This window comes from Uloborus diversus, unplaced genomic scaffold (assembly GCF_026930045.1).
Source record: "Uloborus diversus isolate 005 unplaced genomic scaffold, Udiv.v.3.1 scaffold_939, whole genome shotgun sequence".
NCBI lineage: Eukaryota > Metazoa > Arthropoda > Arachnida > Araneae > Uloboridae > Uloborus > Uloborus diversus.
In genome coordinates this window covers 33,626-54,015 of record NW_026559164.1, presented here as the reverse complement: position 1 = coordinate 54,015, position 20,390 = coordinate 33,626, and the positions used below count along the sequence as shown (strand labels likewise).

Here is a 20,390-nt window from a genome sequence, read left to right as displayed (position 1 = left end):
GATTGCTCTATTCGGACATTTATCTCGTCTGTCCTTTCTTATTTTTTCACATTCAACGTTCTTAACTCTTTTCCGCATATGAAAAATGTTTCTTTAGTAATGTTTATTGATTGAAGTGTAAGTTTATCATTCACCGGCCTCATATTTGGGTACATTTAGGATGTGCGACTAATTATGTTTATTTTGTTGGACTTTTTTCCGTCACATGGGCGAGTTTTCGAATTGTAATAAATCTCTTTTTCCTTCCTGTTTCGATTTTTGCAATACAGTTTGTATCGTTAAAAGAACACGTTAAATTAAGATTGTTTGGATTTCTTTAAGTGAAACAGAGTTGAACAAAAAAGATTGTTTTTAAGGATTTTAACTAAAGCTTAATTGGAATCTGATGGCTTGATATTAAATTAATGCTTATTGGTATTTAATAAGTCTTGGTGCTTTAGTTTCACGTAATCAACAAAAAAGTGTGTTTCATTTTATGTAAAAAGCTGATTGTAATTGTACATAAATATTTCAGATATATTCTATCAGATTTAGTTCAGTTTAAAGTGAGCACATATTATAGTTGAGAATGCATATATTTTCATCTTTTGTGCTAATTGAAAATACTCATAACTTGTATTATTGATAAATATGATTAACGTTAAAGAGGTTTTTGCCAAAAATATGCTCTACTGGTGTTTTGCAAACCTTGCATTACGCGTAATTATTTACTCCTTAGCGCTTTAGAAACTGATGTCAGAATAATACAAAAACATCAATTGAACAGCTCTTTCATTTTTTAAGTAGCCCGTGCAACGCCGGGCACGCAGGCTAGTATATGATATAAAATGTGCAGTATATGTAGTAAAATGTGCAGTAGAAGATCTTTGTTGTGTCCAATATAAGTGAAAAGTCTGCTTAAAATAAAAAAAAATAATAACAAAGAAAAAACACTTTGAGATATAAGTCACTGAATTCCGAACTAATTTTCTGCCAAATTTCATGAAAAACCAGGTGAATGATCTTGTCTAGACACAAAATACTTTTATAAAAACAAAAATTACATTTCAGTACAAATAAATAAATTTCAATACAATTAAAATTCTGTTCTCAACCCTATTCACTTGGGCTGGACCAGGGGTGGATCTGGAGAAGGGCCATGGGGGCCATGGCCCCTCCCAAAGCCTTGTGATTGTAGGAATTTTTTTAAGAAAAAAAATATTATGAGAAGATAACAAAATTTAACACATGTGTTATACTGAAAAAGAAGCATAGGCCTTAATTGGGAGTCAAATTATGTCCCTAACCTCAAAACAAAACTTTTATTTCCAAAATTTTTCTCAATCTTTTACATCATTTCTTGATTCCAACCACAGACACTTGGATGATCTCTAAATGCTGCTGTTCTCAGAGTATACCTATTGTTCACAAGACCAAAGAGAGCCTAAATTTTCGTTTTTATGGCTTTAATTTCGAAACTAGGGAGAGAACCCCCTTTTCCCATGCCCTTTCACAAATGCCTTGATATGTAGCAAAAAATTGCATTTTAAGTCTTTTATTTGGCAAAAATGTCAACGGAAACTAGCTTATCCAGCCCTTATCAGTTAACTTGCTTAAAAGCAACTTAAATGAAATTTTTTGGGACTTCAATTACAAACGATCTTTGATAGGACCCCCTCCCTCCCTAGTTTATATCGTGATGATAGCTTTAAAAGGAGGTTTTTGGTGGAGCTCACGAATTTTCCATCCCTTTCTAAAATATGTATAAAAATAGTTAAAAATCGAATTTTTAGAGCCTCAATGCAAAATATTTCCAGGAAGGAAGGATTCTAAGCACCTTCACTCTTCCTTAAATGTAAGCAAACATTACCTAAAGGTGCATTTTTAGGATGGAAAGCTGAAGAGCTAGAAGAGCATCCCTCCTCTTCTAACTTCTCAATGTATAATAACAGAATATTTTGGTTTCTAAGCTTTATTTTCAAAAAGTATTTTGGTGCCAGCACCTGAAACCTGACCTTTCTTGGTACATCATCAAAAATAGACAAAATGCGTTTTTAGTTTCCTAATTTTCAAAAATTACTCGCCAATTTAAATTTTAAAACATTTTCAAGGGAGATTCCTAAATCCACTCCCTCACCTAATGTCCCGATACCCCGAAAATTGAGATTTTAAAACTTCATTTTAGTAAAATTTCTGGGAAGTTCGGAATTTGTTCAAAAATTTCGGATGGCCCCTCCCAAAACAATCGGCTGGATCCGCCACTGGGCTGGACATCATTGCTGCACCAATCATCTTACGTGGGCCTGCTGGCCGAGGCATTACAACATCCAAAATATTTCAGTTTGAGAAAAAATTATGAGAAAGCTTTCTTATTTTTTAACTATTAGCCTCACAAAAGCAGAAATGGTGATCAATGCTGATGAAGCACAAAGCAAATTGCAGGCAACCTTTTTTTTCCTTTTCACACCAAATCTTCACCAACTTAATTTCTCATACAGTACTGCTTGTATAAGATGAAATATGATCTTGAGCATGTCAACTTTTTCTTGGGAAGTTCATTGAAGGGTTGAAGGATTATTTGCACTGAGACAAGTTGGGTTGCTTTTTTAGTCAGATTACAAAATTATCCCAACTTAAATTCACACCAATAATGCGCCCTCTTTTCAAGAAATAAACTCTTTAAGATTAATACCTCATCTTGCCAGAGTCAAGCAGTACCTAAAATGAAACAACCAGGTCTCTCTCTATGGTTTTAATCATAAGAACAAAATTTGTCTGCATCCGATCTTGTACCAGCCAGACATTAATGGGGATTGTACAATGATGTAAATATTCCAGACATGCTAACCTAACAGAGAAATTTGAAGATTTTTTTAAAATAAATTAAGAGGGAGTATCTTGTTGAATGTTACAAATACTCAGCATAGTGAAAAAAAAAAAATACGGAAATTTTAGTTTTTAAGGAAAACACAAACGCCGTATTCATAAAATTTGACAGAGATTGATTTTACATATTTTAAAGGAAGATTAAAAAGAAAAACTCCTGAAAAAATATAAAAATAACATTTTACATTTAGCAGATTATTTAAGTTACTAAAGAAGGCCTCACCTTTTACAGAACCAGAACTTCCACATAAAGATGGCCTGTGGTTATAAAAAGCATCAAAGCAAGCTCTAATAAAATTAGCTGTATCAAGATTGGTAACAGATTTAGCAATATTTCCTCCATCGAATGGATCTAAATAAAACAAATTGAAATCAAAGGTCAGATTGAATCTGTTTTTGAAAAATTAAACAGGTTGAATTCAAATATTTCTTGAAGGAAAAGCAACAGGACATGAAAAACGTTTTAAAATTGAAACATGAAAAAAATTCCAGTTCTTTATCAACAGCATTAACATATAAAATGGTCTTCTTTATAGATGAGAGTTTGTGTTGCCATTTGTAGACAGAACTAAGATTGATTAGTAGAATACAGTCCTTGGCACTAATTAAAAAATCAACAACTGTAAAGTGATCCAAAAAGTTAATATCAAGCCGAACGGGATTCTTTTTTTAAAATAGAAATGAAATACAGCAAAAATGTTCATCAATATAAAATTTTAAAATTTAAATACACAAAAAGAACAATTTTCAAAAACAAATTTTTTAAGTCACTTACTCAAAAGGTTTTAGAATCATATTTTAAACATTTTGACATATAACCAGACTTAGATAAAATTAAAAGCTTTCTGCAAACACAAATCCTAACTGGAAAATTTTCTGCAAATAATTATTTTGCCTAACTCACCCTTGAATTAAAAATTTACTTTACATTCAAATATGAAAAAGGCAAAAATAAAAGAAGTGCTAAAAACAATCATTTAATATTTTTTTTTACAATAACATATAGTTTGTGCTTAATTTTCACCAACTGAAGAAAACTGCCAAAACCATTATTTTACTCGCATGTGTGCTTTAAAAGGCTTTTGGAGAAAGGCTTTAACAGAAATAAACCAGGATTTTTTTTAAAAAATCCCTTAATTTTTTGAGCAATCACGATTGCTTATTGCTTTCATTTGACTGTTTTGATGTGCTTTCATTTTTTTCATCACCAGCACCCTCTGCAACACCACCGTCGACCGGCCGCCTCACGATGCTGCTCCTCTAGCTAGCAAAGCCTCCAGGTTGCGTCAATATCCTACACTTACACGCATACATACACGCACGTACAACACACACACACACATACATACATACACCTACACATACACAAACACATACACACACATACAGATACCTACACAAACACACACACCTACACACAACTACCCACTCACTCATGCCTGCACACAGACACAAACACATATGCCTACACACACATCCCCCCCCCCCCAAACACAAACACTCATACACACAACTACCCACACACTCATACCTGCATGCAGACACAAACACACATGCCTACACACATACACATACCCCCTACACACAAACACACATACACCCCCTCCCCCCCCCCCTTCACACAGGCCTACATACACACACACACTCGTGATTGCGAAAAACATAATTTGAATTCAAGATGTCAAAATTCAAATTTTTTTTTTTTTTTTGTTTTAACGTTGGCAGTTTGACAAAAAATTTCTGCAGAGCCAAAAATTTTCTGCAAACGCCGTTCGCACCGTTCGTCTATATTTGTTATGCAAGACTGCTTATAACATTTTGGAAACACACATAAACTATTGGGTGTTGATTTTGAGGAGTGAAGATTGTATGGTCATCAAGCATCTTATATAAGTGAAATTTATAACAGATTTTAAACAATTTAAGGGGGGAAACCAGGTTAGGAGGCCGGAATTTTAGTGTTTTTCGTGACTTTTTATAACAGGAAAGAAATAATCAGAGTTTCTGTAAACTTGGAGAATATTTATTCATCTTTTGAAGTACACTTTGTAATTTTTGAAAGTCATTTCCACCAGAATTAGTGGAGTTAGAAGCTGCTGTCCATGGGGATTCATATAGAGTTTAATTGAATAAAGAATATTCACATAAATTTTCAGAATGACTGGTCAAAAAATCTTTGAGCTAGAATGCGCACTGTACCGTTTCCACCTCTTGTGTAAAGACGACAAGAGATTGCATGGTCTTTTAGAGACGTTTAATCAACATATTATTATGTACAGCTATATTACAATTTACAGATTATTTAATGTTACAAAGATATTTTGAACTGCGAGAGCCGCACTCCACGACTACTCTGCCCTTTGCATCACAAGAGTCTCCCCCTTTTCACAAGAAGGGAAACAAACTCCGCTTCAAACAGCTGTTCGGGAATTCTTCGAGGAGCGGGAGAAAGCATCGACTTTTCTTCTCCCCTCGTTTTCTTTATGAGCAAAGAGTCAGTTCAGGGTTATCTTTCGCATCCCACTTCTGACACCATTTTAAGCTGTACCGTTTCCACCTCTTGTGTAAAGACGACAAGAGATTGCATGGTCTTTTAGAGACGTTTAATCAACATATTATTATGTACAGCTATATTACAATTTACAGATTATTTAATGTTACAAAGATATTTTGAACTGCGAGAGCCGCACTCCACGACTACTCTGCCCTTTGCATCACAAGAGTCTCCCCCTTTTCACAACACGGGAAACCTTACCCGATCCGGACACACGAAGGATTGACAGATTAAGAGCTCTTTCTTGATTATGTGGGTTGTGGTGCATGGCCGTTCTTAGTTGGTGGAGTGATTTGTCTGGTTAATTCCGATAACGAACGAGACTCTAGCCTACTAAATAGACGCTCCGATCACTCAAGTCGGACGTTCTTCTTAGAGGAGACTCTTGTGATGCAAAGGGCAGAGTAGTCGTGGAGTGCGGCTCTCGCAGTTCAAAATATCTTTGTAATATTAAATAATCTGTAAATTGTAATATAGCTGTACATAATAATATGTTGATTAAACGTCTCTAAAAGACCATGCAATCTCTTGTCGTCTTTACACAAGAGGTGGAAACGGTACAGCACCAGTTGAAAAAAAAGTTGTTTTGAGAAAAACGCGTTTGTGGAAAAAAAATGCTGTGAATGTTTTCGTATCTCCACAGTCACTTTAAGTGCTCATAACATTGGAACTAATCGGAACTTTTCACTCAAATTTTGGCAACATATTCTTGAATAGTTTTACAGGGTTCATACTCTATTTGGATGAAAAAATTCCATGACTTTTCCAAGACTTTTTCATGACTTCAATAAAAATTTTCATGACCTTGTTCACGAAGAGAATAGCACTATTTAATCTCAAACTTGCTCATTTTTGGAAAAGAGCTTTAGCAAAACGTCTATAAGAATGCCACAGCCTCATTGAAGCACTTACTCGTAATGTAAAAGTATAAGTTTACACTTAAAAAACTAAACTATTCTTATTTGTCTTCATCATTTAAATTTAAGCAAAGTAAAAATGCAATGAAACAAAAATTATGATGCTTAAATGTCTAATTTTTTTTATAAACAGGCAGAATGATAATGAATGGGACAAAGGTTGAATGAGTCATCACTATGTTTCAATAAATTTGCTTCAAAAGTTGCCTTTCAGTGTCAACAGTGCATTTAATTATCCACCTAACTTGACAGTATTTTGACTCTTTAAAGTAAAGTCACATAGTTTAGTTCTTTATGTTTCTAAACCAGACATCTTTTTGAAAAAACCATACAGTAATGAATCTTGCACATTTTCAAATGCATATAAATTAATAGATTCAGAAATTACAGAACATGTGTGATTTTTAACATTGAACGTAGCAGTGGGTCGCATGGATTAGTTTTGCGGGACGTATGTTGGGCACTACTGTTTTAGAGTATTAGAATTCCCCTTTTTCTGTATTCTATCGCCTGACTAAAGATCTAAAACCTTTGACAAAATTAAGATAAACTGTGATAAATTTAATAACAAAGCTCTTACGAGTGGTGGAATCGAACTCGAATGCAATTTAATTGCTTTTTTTTTTTTTGAGTGGGCGTGGCAAAACCAAGAATGTGCAAGTTCGCTACTACAGAATATAAAACACAAGAAGTGCTGAAAACAACAGTAATTCAAAATAAGAGATGTCCAAATAGTAAAATCACATCGCAAGAAAGGCAAGCGGCTGCGACAGAAGTGGATACAATGATTTTTCAAAATTCAGATTTGATTTTGGGATCTTTCAATTTGCCACTTGTAATAGCTTTTATGTGCTATACAGTTAAATCACTCAAGATTTCTAATGCTCTTTTAGTTACTGTTACTTTATCTCTGTCCAGGACATTTTTGCATGACCTGAAATAAATTTCCATTACTTTCAATGGAAATTTCAATTTTCCATGACTTTTCCAGGTCTGAAATTCGCTTATTTTTCTTCCATGACTTTCCAGGATTTCCATAACCCGTACGAACCCTGGTTTTACTAAACTTTTATGACATAAAAAAAGTGTATTTTTTGACCGGTCTAAACTGGTTTCCCTCTTAATTTCTGAATATCTTTGCAGGCAATTAGCAAAGGTGTGGTGTATTCTAAAGTAAATTGTCCTAATGCCCAGGAACAAAAGAAATAAATGTCAAAAATCCTGTCTAGAAATTCGTTGGGTTGTTTGTCATTTTTAGCCAATTTTAAAGTAATCCCAGCGTTACAAACTGGTGTGGTATGCTTAAACTTATAGGATGTGTTTCACAGAAAGAAATTATAAACAGAAGTTTATTTGGAATAGTAATCTAATCATAGCTTTTTCTGAAATAGATTTCATTTTGAATCACTTAAGTGGACTTCCTGAGGGGGACAATTATTTTTTACAGACAGAACATCTCTAGTTTGGTAGACGTTTAAACAAAAACATGTTAGCCTTTGAAGAATGGAAGCGGAATTTGCAGCAATAGCTGAAGCTAGAAAAAAGCTATTGTGGTTAGATTTAATTAACACAGAATTCATAGAATGAGAGATTACTGAAAATAAAGAAAAGTCTTTGCTACTGGTAGATTATTTGGCTACAATTGATTTTGTAGAGTCACCTAGAGCTTTGCAGAACCAAACACATTGATTTCCTTTTTTAGAACAAGATTTAATTAATTCAGATATTTTGCAAACCAGACATGTTAAAAGTAAAGAAAACAAATATAATATCTTCCCTAACTTGGCGCAATTGTTGTAGATTTTATACCCCTGCAAGTATTGTTTCCGAAAAAAGAAATAAAAATGCCGCCAATAAAAGAAATAATTCAGAGCATTTCATAAGTTGCAATTTTTTCAATTTATCAAATACCATAAACATCGAAACAAACCTTCAATGTACATCCATACTTTTTCCATGCATTTAGAGCTTTTTGAAACTGGTCCCAAATCAGTTATTGATACGATGTTTTCATCCCAATTGAATATCACAGCATAAAACTTCAAAAATTCAAACCATAACTCTCCTACAGATGTAGTTGTTTTTGGACAAGTTTTTAGTTTGTACTGCATAACCTGAAATATTTTGCACATACACTTTTATAAACGAGACACATGTAAATACATTAATCACTTTAAAATTAAAAAGTAGTTTTACAATAAAATTAAGTGCTAAGATTTTGGCAATAAATTGGCACTTAGGCAACGAGAAGGAAAATCCAAAAAAAAAAAAAAAAACATTTGTTTAATAGGAAGAGCATGAAAATCAATGTGTCTTAAATGACGGTCACAGAGGAAGATCATATTGACAAAAAAAAAGGGGAAGAGTTCTGAAGGAGCTAGCACCAAAAAAGCAGGAGTTTGAAGGGCCCTTCAAAAAAATCAATTCGATAGGAAATTTTTTTTGAGTTGATGGGGAACAATTAAAGATCAGTTCTGGAATCAGTACTATACAACAGGTATGAACCAATCATCAAAACCTAAAAAAAATCTAGACAGGATGGTGATTATTATAAAGTGTACAGTAAGGTTCTGTATGCAAAACAATTTTGTAAAGCAGAAAAAAAAGTAAAAACTTAACATAGTGACCCCATAAAGTAATCATTTAAAATATGTTATGCAGCTCTCATGAGACAAATAGTAAAGCTAACACTGCATTTTAACTCAAAGTACATTTCACTATAGAAATATACTTGGGATTCTTCGGAAAAGACTTACCTTGAAATCTTCAATTTTAACAACTGGTAACACAGGTTCTTGACATCTCTGTAAGAAATATGTTACCAATAATGGAAACGCAATAGCTGGAAGTTTACCATCATCTACTTCATCAATTGCACAAACCTGAGAAAAGAACCAGGAATCAGTAAATAAAACAATCCAAACATACAGTCTAATCATTACAATCATGAGATCTTATTTAGTTTGTTTCTTTTTTGCTTAATATTCACTAGCAATTGAAGAAAAATTGGTCGAATTTTGAAGAACAAATAGCATTTGTAATTGCTAAGTAAATTTAAACATAGCTATCATGTTGTGTTTAGTAGAGTTTGATGAAATCCAGGTATTTATCTATTTAGCTGTATTCGATCTCACTTCTCACCCTAATCAAGTTCAACTCAGAGGCAGCGAGGTACTTATCTCATGGAACTATCCCCTTTTGGGGGGGGGGGGGGGGTTAGCAACCACTAATGGCAAGTCCATTGCATATGTTGAAGCACTTTTAATTTGAATCACATTTATGTTCAAAATTCATTAATTAAAAATCTGCAGCTACTTTCTTACACTTTATAATGTGAGTTCCTCATTATAATGTGGATTGGCATAATCTTTATAAATGTTTATAAATAAAAAAAAGAAGAAAATCTTTTCTTAAGTAAATTTTATTTAATGTACAATGTAGTTGAACTTCATTCAATAAAAAATTAGCATTTGTAACATACATGCCAAGTGGGGATTTCAGTTATAAGTCTTAATTGCACTAGGTATCCACATAACCCGAAATTTCATTTAATTTAGTTGTTTCTATCTCGTTAAATTTAGTTGTTTCTATCATGAACATAGATGACTGATGGAAATAGGCATTAATAATTATAGACATAAAATAGTCAATCCTGATTGTCTAAGGTAGTAAGATCATAAAATCAGTGTTAAAGTGAGATACTGCTATTATTAAAGTAGAATCCCATTACAATGAATATCAATATGATGAAATCTTGGTTTCAATGAAATAAATTTCTAGCCCAATTAAATTTCTATTACACTGATTGAATTTACATTAGAACAAAATTCCTGGAACAACAAACAAAATTTGTGGTCCCTTGAAGTTTGACGCAATGGGATTTCACTGCATTATTATTATTTTTGATATCATACCGATCTTGATAAAGGTTTCAGCATATGCTTTGAATAACCCAAAACATTAATGAATGGCAACAACATATAGACTAAATTTTTAAGTTTTAAAACTAAATATGTACTAGACTGGTTCCTAGTCAATTTACAATCCCCAGTGAAGATCAATGGCCCTCTTAAAACTGTCTACTACTTTGCTCATTACCACCTCTTCCAGTAAGCTGTTCCAAGGTTCCACTACCCTGCTAAAATAATAATTTTTCCTAATATCCATGTTAGCCTGAGATTTAAATAGCTTAAAACAATGACCCCTTGTCCTGTTTTCAGGGCTAAACTTTAGCCCCGTAACATCTTTCGTTTTAATAAATTTAAACAGCTGAATCATGTCCCCTCGGTCTCTTCTTTGCTCAAGACTACATTTTTAGCCTTCTAAGCCTGGAATCATAATCTAAGTGGGAAAGTCCACTTATTAGCCTTGTAGCCCGCCTTTGAACCCTTTCCAATACATTGTCTTTCTTAAGATAAGGAGACCAAAACTGAACAGCATACTCCAAATGGGGTCTTACCAAACTTCTATATAAGAGCATAAGAACTTCTTTAGATTTATTTGAAATAGATCTATTGATAAACCCAAGCATCTTATTGGCTTTGTTGCTAGCAATGCTGCACTGTTGGCTAAACTTTAAATCCTGACCTATTAAGACCCCCAGATCAGTAACTTTGTCTGCCTGACTAATGACTGAACCTTGCAAATAATAACTTGTACACTTAATAAAGAATAAATACCTTTGTGCTGAAAAATTAAAATGTCAGTAATCCAACGTTATTAAGCACAAAACTTGCAAATGATTGCAGACACGTGTTTCGGTGTTACAAGGAACACCTTTTTCAATGCAAAGAAGTGTGAGCTTTTGGATGAAAAGTCATCCGAGAAAAGCAACACGGTGGAACAGGAGGTAGTATAAATATCAAAAAATAGAAATTAAACAAAACAAAAAAGATAAAATGACACATGGAGACAAAATTTATTATATAATTCCATCAGGAAAAAACCGTTAAGTAATAAATTTTAAAAGAAAACCCATAAACAATGCAAAAAGTCCAAAAATGAAACCACTCTGAATAAATTAGCAATAAATTTACCAGCGGGAAAAACTATGTATGGAAGCAATGTATCAAATGGAGAAATGCAGAAAAAACAGAGTGAAGGATAAACATATTGGAATTAGTTAATCACAAAACGAAATAAGAAAGCAAAAAATGAAAAAATAAAAGTAAGAAATGTACGACGTTTACATAAAAATAATAGAAAATCTAAACCAATTTTAACAAAGGAGTCCACACAGAAGAAAAATAGGGAATTGCAGTAAGATCGTTAACTAAATTAGAACGGTTCCTCAGGATGTGAAAAGATTCCCAAAAATCAAGATCCAACGAATTGGGGCATTTTTGGATAATTTGATAAGAGTTAAAATCAAAAGAGTGATTCGATTCCCAACAGTGTTGAGCAATACTGGATTTATTCAGCTGTTGTTTTCTCACATAGCTTTGATGTTCTTTTAACCGAAATTTCAAAGAACGGCGGGTCTGTCCGATGTATCCGAGTCCGCAATTGCAAACAATTTTATAGATCCCACAGCAATTAAGAGGGTGAATAGAATCTTTAAGAGAAGAGAAAGAAAGTTTATTAATAGGAGAAAATACCACTTGGAATTGGAATCACTTCAGAATCTTAGCAACCTGAAAACTGATACCAGGGAAGAAAGGCAGAACAACTAAATTCTTAGTGTTAAAAGTTCTATTAAGAACAACATTTTGAGATTTTTTGCAAAGTTTTTTATAAATGGAATCAACTAAGGTGGGCGGATAGTCTCTATCAACAGCCACAGCTCTTATATAGTTAAGTTCCGCATTAAGAAGCTCAGGTGAAGAACAAATATTCATTGCACGATAAACATATGTGTTGAAAGCTGAATATTTTTGATTAGGAGGGTGAGACGATAATCTATGTGGGGGTAAGGAAACAGCAAAAGGTTTACGATAAACCGTAGTTTCAAAACCGGACTCAGTTCGAGAAACGAGAACATCCAGAAATGGAAGGCAATTATTCTGTTCTTTTTCACAAGAGAATTGAATATGAGGATCAATGGAATTTAAAATGGATAAAGTATCATCAATGCTTAGTTGACCGTGGTTCATAAGAACAAAACAGTCATCAACATAGCGAACATAGAATTGAAACTGTAGTTTCTGAAACAACTTGACCTCAAAGTAATGCATGTAAATATCACTAAGGATGGGGCTAAGTGGGTTTCCCATTGCCAAACCATCCAACATAGTATAAAATTTACCATTAAAAACAAAGGAACTTTGCCTTAGACAAGTATGAGTAAGGAAAACTAAATCCTCAATTTCCTTAGAGGTAAAATGAAATTCAGACAGTAGCCATACCCCATTTATCAGCCCACTCCGTAATATGAGCTAGATCCTCTTGCAGCTGATTTGCTTGTTCATCATTTTCTACAGTCCCCATAACTTTGACATCATCAGCAAAACAATTCATGTTCCCAGAAATATTTTTGTGAATATCGTTCATAAAGACAATGAACAAAACAGGCCCTAACACTGATCCTTGAGGAACCCCGCTTAAGACCTCACTCCAATTAGAATAATTTCCCCTTACAACTACTCTTTGTTTCCTTCCGGTCAGCCAGTTTTTTACCCAAATGAAAGTTTTCCCTCCTATTCCTATATCAGCTAATTTGCTAAGTAGAGCAACATGCGGTACCTTATCGAAAGCTTTTTGAAAATCAATGTAAACAACATCTACAGGCTTCTTATTGTCCAAAGCCATGGTAACTTTGTCATAGAAATGTAATAAATTAGTTGCACAAGATTTACCTTTCCTGAAACCGTACTGAAAACTAGTCAATAGATTATTAGTCTCTAGAAAATTTACTATCTTAATTTTCATCAATGTTTCAAAAAATTTGCAAACCACCGAAGTTAGACTCACAGGTCTATAATTTACCGCACTCCCTTTAGATCCTTTCTTGAAGAGCGGTGTAATGTTAGCCAGCTTCCAGTCCTCTGGCACTGTCCCCGAATTATAAGAAGCATTGAAAATGTTTGCGATTACATCTGCTAATTCCTCTGCACATTCAACTAAAATTTTCGGATAAATATTATCTGGCCGCGGAGCCTTAGACTCTTTAATTTTTTTCAAATGAAGTAAAACGTCATCCCTGGAAAATACAAAGTCCTCAAGCTGTACTATAGCTTGTGTCTTGTTGGTGTCAACTGTTGAGATACAGTTATCATAAAAAACACTCGAAAAAAAGTTATTAAGAACATTAGCAATATCACTATCGTCCTGAATTAAAATTCCGTGCTCATCAACCAGTGGCCCAATATGACTATTTCGAACTTTCCCCGAATTAGCGTACGAAAAAACCTCTTGGGATTCCTGTTTATGTTATCTGCCAGTCTTTGCTCCAACTCTCTTTTCTGAATCCCTACCAAATACTTAAATTTACGCCTTGCCTCACAATATTGGAGCCTATCTGCACTGTGACCTGTTTCTCTAAACCTATGAAAAGCAGCTTGCTTGTAATTTAGAGCGTCTTTAGTTTCCCTGGAGAACCACATTGGCCAAATTTTAGTGTTGACACCCTTTCTCCTAAAAGGAACATGATCCCTAACCGTATTCGCTAGATTTTCCTTAAACTCTGCCCATTGAAGATTCACATCGCTATTGTCCAATTCAGAAGAAAAAACTGCTTTCAAACTCTGCCGAAGTGCCACAAAGTCAGTATTTCTGAAATTGGGCACAAACCTAAAATTCTCTACTTTGTGCATATCAAATTTAATCCCAAACCTAATACTGTTGTGGTCACTATCTCCAATGTGTTCCCCTACATATAACCCCTGAACAGAGCCTTCCATGTCGCAGAAAACTAGATCCAAAATAGCTTCCTGTCTAGTACCCTGAGTTACAATTTGATATAAGAAACAGTCACCATTTACTTTCAAAAATTCCTCTTCTCTGCTATTACTATGGTAAAAATTATTCCAATCAATTCCTGGAAAATTAAAATCTCCCATTATGATGACTGACCCCTTGCTAGAAATGTCACTAATAATACTAAACATCTGTTCGTCTTCACCCTGGCTTAAATTGGGTGGCCTATAAATATTCCCTAAACGTAGTTTTTTTCCCTTATTACTAATCAACTCCAGCCAAATCATATCAATCTCATTAGGTTTATCATTAATTACCAATTCATTGCAAATTAAAGTGTCTCTGACATAAAATAAAACCCCACCACCTCTTTTACCTACTCTATCTTGTCTAAACAAATTATACCCAGCAATAGATAATAAATCATCATCACTTTCGGTAGCCCATGTCTCGGTAGCTCCAATTATATCCAACCTCTCGTCTATAATTATGCTTTTCAATTCTTCCATCTTGTTCCTAATACTACGAGCATTTGTATAAAAAACCTTAAGTAAGCCCATCTTACTTTTATATAATGAAGCACGATTGTTTGAATTTCAACTGTTAAAATCTTTTCGATTATTAGCCACCCTATTTCCGTTTCTACTAAAATCCCAATAGCTAGTACCCTTTCGAATTCTGCTCCATAAACCATGCCCCCCATTCCAACTTAGTTTTTTGATTCTGAAGCCTCTAAAATCAAACCACTAACCATTTTGACCCCTGTAGAGCTCAGATGCAGGCCATCCCTAGCAATCCAATCGCGTTTACATTTACTCCACACATCAATAAACCTGATACTACGCTTAACGCAAATTTCCTTGAGTACCAGGTTCATACACCTAGCCCGTTGGTTTAACCAACTCCTATGCACACCATACCTGGGAAGCAAACCAACCACTTGGACATTTGCTGAACAGTTGGTTGCTTTGTCCAACAGGGAATCCCATTCCTTTGTAAACTCATCGTTGTTACTATGGCCTACATCGTTAGTTCCCACCCACAAAGTAACTACATCCTCTTTATTAAATACCCCCTTCTTTTCAGCAACCCTATTTACATCTCTCACCCGAGCCCCTGGCAAACAACATCTAGCCACCTTACGTCTAACTCTGCCTATTGAGTTTCCCACCTCACGCACCATTGAATCTCCCAAAATTATACCCTTTGTTTCCCAGTCAGTCACATCAGCAATAACTTTCCCCTTTATCTCTGGAATTTTCCCACTATCTAACACACAGCTAATGCCCACATCCTTTTTACTAACTTCCTCCTTTAATTCTGGAATATTCCCACTATCTAACACACAGCTAATGCCAACCTCCTTTTTGCTAACTTCCCCCTTTCCCTCTGGAGTGTTTACCCCATCTACACGCCTACAGCCTAATGCTAACTCAAACTCCAAAGTAAGCATCCTAACTCTGATTTCTGAGAGTTCAACACAATTTGTGCAAATGAAATCCTTCTCAGACTCATCCTTCCCCTTAAACAAGCAGAACATCTGACATAGGTCACAAGAAATCCACTTGTCCCCTTTACCACTTTTAACCTCCTTCATTAAGCATATAACTCCCATTCTAGCTCAAAATGGTACACTTAAAAAGTCAATGCAAAAAATACAAAATTGGAGAAATAATGCTAATTATTAGAATTAGAAAGCATTGGAAGTAAAAGATACAAATATTACTAAATCCTAAGACAAGCAGTAAGTTAAAATAAACAAGTTACACCCTAAACAGAGCACTCAGGCTTAACAACAAGAAATCAGCACAATTTAGGCTTAGCTACACAGAATAGAAAAACACTTTAAGAAAGCAAGTAAATCAAAAATAAGACTTAAAAGCACAAGAATACTTAATTATATGATAAAATACAATAAAAATACTGAAACTAAAGTAGTAAAATAAACAATTACAGTAAAAAATCACTTATCTCAGGAGCAGCAAAAACACTCCCCAGCAACTCTAGCGGCTACTACCAGCTACTAGTACTTATCTGTTACAATAGTCCCTTGCTATATCTCGCTTGTCGGGAGAATATTAAAAAAGCATGATATATACAAAACCGCGATACAGTAAAACCTGTCTACAACAATACTGCTGGGACCTAAAAAAATATCATAATAGACAGGTTATCGTTATAGACAGTTTGATTATTCATGCTGACATTTTGCTGGGGCCAAAAAAAATGATATAGACAGGTTATCGTTATAGATAGGACACTATATATGATTGTTATATGATTGTCATAGACAGGTCTATATGATTGTTATAGACAGGTTAGATAGTTAGATTGTTATAGACAGATTGTTATAGTCATAGATTGTTATAGACAGGTTTGTCTATATGATTGTTATAGACAGGTTATCGTTATAGATAGTATTGTTATACACAGGTTTCACTGTATTTAAAACTAACAATTGAACTAACATTCAAGCAACTGATATTGTGTCCACAATAAATATAGTTCATTCTCATATTAGGAGAAACTTTTGATTGCAAGAAAAAACTGAAAATTATCTTACCAATCGCTTTTTTTAATAGTGAAAAAAAAAAAAAACAATTTTTCCAATATATTCAGTAAATTACCGGTAATTTACTGAATATACCATGCCTTGCCTTCAATCCTCGAGTTGAACCGAACCATTGCTTTGGTCACTCGTCTGGTCTGCGCTAATTCTATATCAGCTACCAGTTTGTTTGGCACTCTTGCTTCCTTAAGAGGTTTTCCATCTCCAGCTCAGTCACTTTCCTATGAAGGGCTGATGAATGCTAATAAGCACGAAATTGCAGTCCTCGGCTGGAAATGACTGAGCTGGCGGTGTATTTCATGTAGTTTTTCCAATAGTTTTCCAGTGATACAAGAATTTAAAACCTTATATCTAAAGTAGCAAATTCAAAAGAATGAGACACATCAGTGATTTTTTTTTATTATTGGCTAAAAAGAGAAGTGCATAATTTTCTGAGAAATAAAAAGTTTTTAATAATTTTGAGCAATCTCGAATTTAGGACAAAGTTTTATTACATGTTCAATTTTTTAGGCGATAGAGGAAAAGCGCAATACATGTGAATGGGTGAAATAATGGAGGCGCATACTGCATTATATTACTATCAATTAAACTAATGGACACAGTATCACAAAACGCATGTTTATGTTAAAAAAAGAGAGAGAGAGATTCACTACCTCGGCCCAAACTCGTGCAGCAATGAAAAGGGATTTTACTCGCACATCAAACATCGATAGCGTTTTTAAAAGATCAGCCATGTCACGAACTTTTTTTTCGGCCTTTCCTAAATATGCCATTTCACATTCTACACTAGTATATGGTTCTATGAAAACAATTTTTGTAGCTTTCACACTAGCTTTATCTTCATATGGTAAAACATGATACTTAGGATTTGCAGTAAGTTCTGCAAATAAAAAGAAAATAAATAAAGTAAAAGATTAAGTAAATAAATTAATAAAAGTTTTCTACAAATATTAAAAACAAAAATAAATAAAGGTTTAGAAGTTCATCAAACACTGCAGCAATACTATTGTTATTTCTATGCTCTCTTTAGGATTCCCCTTCCCCTAAAGAGATATTATTCATGCAATTTTTATGTTACAAATAAAGTTTTACATTATTCTTGAAGGGAAAAAAAGTTATAATGAATTCCACGTTAGTCTCTTTGATCAAAGTTGGGAAGATTTTATACAGGTATCAAACTAAGAACTGTTGATATTTGTCTCCATTTTTCAAAACATTTGATGATCATATGTAGGGGAGACTGGGGATACTTGATCCCCACTTTAGATTTCAATTTTTTTTCTCTGCTGCAAATTATCAGTTTTTAAGTACGTGAACAAAGGTAATTTTTTAACCTATCTGACAGCATTTTTTTTTAGTTGAAATGAAACAGATAGTTTTGATAAAATAATTTTTTTTTCAAAAATTTCATAAAGGGATCATAAATCCTCACATCAAGGGATACATGACCCCTTCATGGTGATACTTGATCCCACTGAGAAAATACATAGACTTTTCATTAGATTGGCAATTTATTTATGGATTTTAGTTTTCTACAAAATGTTTCTAAAAAAAAAACACAGTTTCTTTATTAGATTATAACAATGTGAACACGAAATAACATAATTTCAAATTTCACTAGACATTTGTAAGAAAAATGTACACAACTTTCATGAACTTATGATGCTTTTGATCAGTTACTTATTATCCAATACAGTTGTGAACAAAATACTATATTTAAAAATAAAACTAACAATTTTTTTAAAGTAGCGTAATGAAGCTAAAATTGCAACAAATAAAAAAAATGGGATGATAAGCACAAAATCATCTTATTTGCATCTTGTCTAGCAATAATAAAATTAAGAGTTTCATCATTTGAATTAATTTTTAAAAAGAGGGAAAAAAATGTAAGTATCAGTGTACTCATAAAAAAGAAAGCCTAGCTTATATGTTTTCAAAACCTGAAAAGTCAAATGCAAATAATTTGTTTGTTGTAGTTCTTTAAGTTCCGCTCAACCGAAATGGATGTGTGCAGCTCAACACATTTTATCAATTTTCCAGGAAAAATAGATTGATTAAACATATTACCTTTTCGCTTCAGAAAACTTATTTCAAACTCTAGAAATCCAACTTTGCATTCTATCCACTAACAGGCAACATTATGGGCAACTCACTTTTTTGTTGTAAATCTAACTATAGTAAAATCATTTATTTTTTCTTTCAAACAAAGATTTGACATCTATTTCAACTTGTTTAAGCTCATTTGGCTGATCAGAACATAATTTATCAGTAGAGTTAGTTTATGTTTAGATGTTTGAGGTGTTATGTGGGTTACAAGTGCAAACTGATATTTCAATAGTTTAGCATATTTAGAGTATTGTGATTTTTTAAATCTATCACTCAAACTATGCTAAATTTTATTATGTTAACATGTCAACTAAGTAAACAACATTTATATTAAGATAAATAAATACCTTTGTGCTGAACAGTAAAGTAAGAAAAACAACGTTAAAAAAAAGCACAAATTTGCCAATTACAGCAGACGCGTGTTTCGGCGTTACAGGGAACGCCTTTCTCAATGCAAAAAGGCGTTCCCTGTAACGCCGAAACACGTGTCTGCTGTAATGGGCAAATTTGTGCTTTTTTTAACGTTGTTTTTCTTACTTAACATTTATATTGTTTTCATTGTGTTTATATTGCCATACGGATACTGGATCCCTGGAATCATATATCCCTCTAAACGAAGGAATCAAGTATCCCCAATGTGCGATTTTTACAAACATACTTGTACAGTAAAACCTGCCACATCCGGACCTGTCACATCCGGACGTCCCCATATCCGGACGGTTCGCGGAACAAATTTTTAATTTTTGAGTAAGAAAAAGTCAAAGTATTTCTTTCTTTCGAACTGTGCGACGGGCGAAAGAAGAGATGAATGGCGAAATAAAGTGTCTTTTTTTGCCCCCAAATGAGACATCCCTCTGTCAGCCTATGGACCAAGGTGTTATAGAATCTATAAAACGTGTCTATCGACGAAAGTTACTGACGGTTTTGATTGCTGGAATGGATGAAGGAAAAAACGTTACAGAGACTCTAAAAAAAGTGGACATGTTGGATGAGGTGATGTGGGTGGCCCAAGCGTGGGATGACATAAAACCAATTACAATGATAAGGTCATGGAGGAAGTTACCCAAAACATCTGATGAATCTAAGGGGGAGAAACCAGAGGAAGGTAGCAATGAAACTTCCGCCGAAGACGAGATTGCTGAACTGGTAAAGAACCTGCCGGGATGTGAAAAAATGAAGGAAGACGATGTTAACGAGTGGTTGAGTGCAGACGAACAGAACAAATTAACAGACCGCGATATATTGAACATAGTGTGCAAGAATGATGATAAAAACTCAGACAGCGAAGGGGATGAAAGCACTGACAAAAATCCGGTCGTAAACGTAATGAGCCATTCAGAAGCTTTCAAGTCGTTCGAGGCTCTGCTGTCCTACGTTCAAAGTCAAGAAGATACTTGTGCAAGTGACGTGATGCTCTTAAAAAGGATGAGAGCCATGGCTTCAAAAAAACGTGTACAGTGTGGAAAGCAGCAGAAAATAACCAACTTTTTCAAAAACTAAGTAAATTTTTGTTAATACTATAACT

At 34.0% G+C, this 20,390-nt stretch overlaps 1 protein-coding gene across 1 annotated transcript in view; it reads right to left on the bottom strand.

Moving 5' to 3' along the window:
* LOC129234033 (terminal uridylyltransferase 7-like) overlaps positions 1-19,575 on the bottom strand; it is a gene marked incomplete at its 3' end in the record, with an annotated part of 42,320 nt that extends 22,745 nt beyond the window's left edge. Inside the window, exons 1-5 of the mRNA XM_054867939.1 lie at positions 19,524-19,575; positions 17,413-17,639; positions 9,093-9,218; positions 8,267-8,450; positions 3,089-3,217 (exon numbers count right to left, since the gene is read on the bottom strand). Coding sequence (XP_054723914.1) covers positions 3,089-3,217; positions 8,267-8,450; positions 9,093-9,218; positions 17,413-17,639; positions 19,524-19,575 — 718 coding nt within the window. The remainder of the gene's footprint in view (positions 1-3,088; positions 3,218-8,266; positions 8,451-9,092; positions 9,219-17,412; positions 17,640-19,523) is intronic.
* Positions 19,576-20,390: the final 815 nt, after the last annotated feature.